The sequence below is a fragment of the Bubalus kerabau genome, chromosome 10 (assembly GCF_029407905.1).
Source record: "Bubalus kerabau isolate K-KA32 ecotype Philippines breed swamp buffalo chromosome 10, PCC_UOA_SB_1v2, whole genome shotgun sequence".
NCBI lineage: Eukaryota > Metazoa > Chordata > Mammalia > Artiodactyla > Bovidae > Bubalus > Bubalus kerabau.
In genome coordinates, this window is record NC_073633.1 from 28,806,803 (window position 1) to 28,809,152 (window position 2,350).

Genomic DNA, 2,350 nt, shown 5'->3' on the forward strand with positions numbered 1-2,350 from the left:
TTTGACAGAATGTGGTCCACTGGAGAAGGGAATGGCAAACCACTTCAGTATTCTTGCCTTGAGAACCCCATGAACAGTATGAAAAAGCAAAATGATAGGATACTGAAAGAGGAACTCCTCAGGTCAGTAGGTGCCCAGTATGCTACTGGAGATCAGTGGAGAAATAACTCCAGAAAGAATGAAGGGATGGCGCCAAAGCAAAAAAATACCCAGCTGTGGATGTGACTGGTGATAGAAGCAAGGTCCAATGCTGTAAAGAGCAATACTGCATAGGAACCTGGAATGTCAGGTCCATGAATCAAGGCAAATTGGAAGTGGTCAAACAAGAGATGGCAAGAGTGAATGTCGACATTCTAAGAGTCAGCGAACTGAAATGGACTGGAATGGATGAATTTAACTCTAATGACCATTATAACTACTACTGCGGGCAGGAATCCCTCAGAAGAAATGGAGTAGCCATAATGGTCAACAAAAGAGTCCGAAATGCAGTACTTGGGTGCAATCTTAAAAAAGAATGATCTCTGTTCGTTTCCAAGGCAAACCATTCAATATCACAGTAATCCAAGTCTATGTCCCAACCAGTAATGCTGAAGAAGCTGAAGTAGAACGGTTCTATGAAGACCTACAAGACCTTTTAGAACTAACACCCCCCAAAAAATCAGAAGTCCCCCGTCCCTTAGGGATTATCAAATTGATGAAAACTCCTTATAAAGGCAGGGTTTCCAGACCTGCCTAGAAAGTGAAAAATTATTATTCACTTAATTTTTGTTTCTTTCAAAAAACTTCTTCATGGGAAAATGAATGTTCTAGACTAGCAACAATAACATTCAGATCTTTTTCAGAGAGAGTAATTTGTTTCTGGTAAGCAGAACAACTGTAACACATTAGAGTCTACATTTGGCCCTGGATCCAAATGAAAAAAGCCTTTGGCACAAGGAGAACTGTTTGTATGTTTCCCACTTCTTCTGTTGGGACTAGCACACTGAAACCAACATTTTATTGACATGAGAAAGAGTCATAAAAATTATTTACACCTGTTACTTTATTGCTATGTTAAAACTATGATTCTGACACACCTCAAAATTCTTCTCAGATTCATCAGTAAACTAGGGGCTTATTCCTTGTCCTCTTTTTCTTCTTTTCTTTATCCATCTTCTTCCCTTTCCTTTCCCTTCATTTTCCTCATCTCTTACTGCTCTCTGACTCTCCTTCTAGATGACTCTAGATTTGCTCTCGTGACTGCTGTCCCACTCTGTCCCCAGTTCTTCCCATCAGAGATGCTGCACAGGTGCAGCCCCATCTGTCCCAGTGTGCCTCTCTCAGGATGCAGTAGTACACAGCGGTGTCTCTCAGGATGACCTGGGGCAGGACCAAGGTGCTGGGCTTTCTGTCTGAAGCTGTGGTCAGAGAGGCCATGCTGCTGCTCACTGTGCCTCGTAAGCCATGAATGACATACTGTGTATTCTGATTCGGATTTTGCTGATACCAATGCATATACTCATTTCCACCAATGGTAGAGTGGCTACAAGGCAGGTTTACATCCTCTCCTTCAGCACAATCCACGCAGCTAGGCTGGGTGGTCTTAGCATTAATCATAGTCCCTAAAGGGTCAAGAAAATAAAATTATTCCCTGACAACAAATCAGTGTAATTCTGTGGATCAAGGGCACAACACTCCCCAAACGTCTGGACCTACCCCCTACTCCAGTGTTTTTATCTATGTCCTGAGAAATATTATTGATGCCTATTATATAGGGACCAAAGACACATGGCAAGAATCTGAGAACTCTATAGGCTTTATCCCAGGGTCCTTGGCTCAATAACCCCAGAGATTTCTTCCAACATGCGCACTGCTAATGTCTCTTCTGGATCATGGCTATGAATTAACCTGTTATATAGAAGTTTGTACTCCCTACCAAATGCATAGATCTGTTCTCAATTCCATTGCTATAATGCTGAATAAAACATAGGGAGAGGTGTAGAGAGCAAATAAATGACCCTTTACGGTTCCTTGGCTTCAAAGTCATCCTTTGTAGACACAGAACACTTACCCAAGGTCAGAAAAACAGCTACTCCAATCACCAGCCTCATACTTCAAGGACAAACCAGGATTGCGGGCTCAGAGTTCAGACTTGTGTCTGCTCCTAGGCTGGTTTTCAGAGAACAGAAACAATTGCTGCTAGTAGAGAGTTAACAACCAGTGCAGGTATCCATTGCAGTCTGCTTTTGCCAGGATCTGTCAGCCAATGATCAAGCAGTTCCTTGTTTAGGTCTTCCTGCCCTGTTTCAGTCATGTCCCCCAAAGAAGGAGAGACATCCCCAACTCACAGGGTGTGTGCTGCCATCCTCTG

General features: G+C 42.9%; 1 gene segment (V, D, J or C); it reads right to left on the bottom strand.

Moving 5' to 3' along the window:
- Positions 1-1,221: 1,221 nt before the first annotated feature.
- LOC129621988 (T cell receptor alpha variable 26-1-like) lies at positions 1,222-2,090 on the bottom strand. The segment is given in 2 exon segments: positions 1,222-1,601; positions 2,051-2,090. Coding segments are annotated over 2 exon segments (420 nt in total).
- Positions 2,091-2,350: the final 260 nt, after the last annotated feature.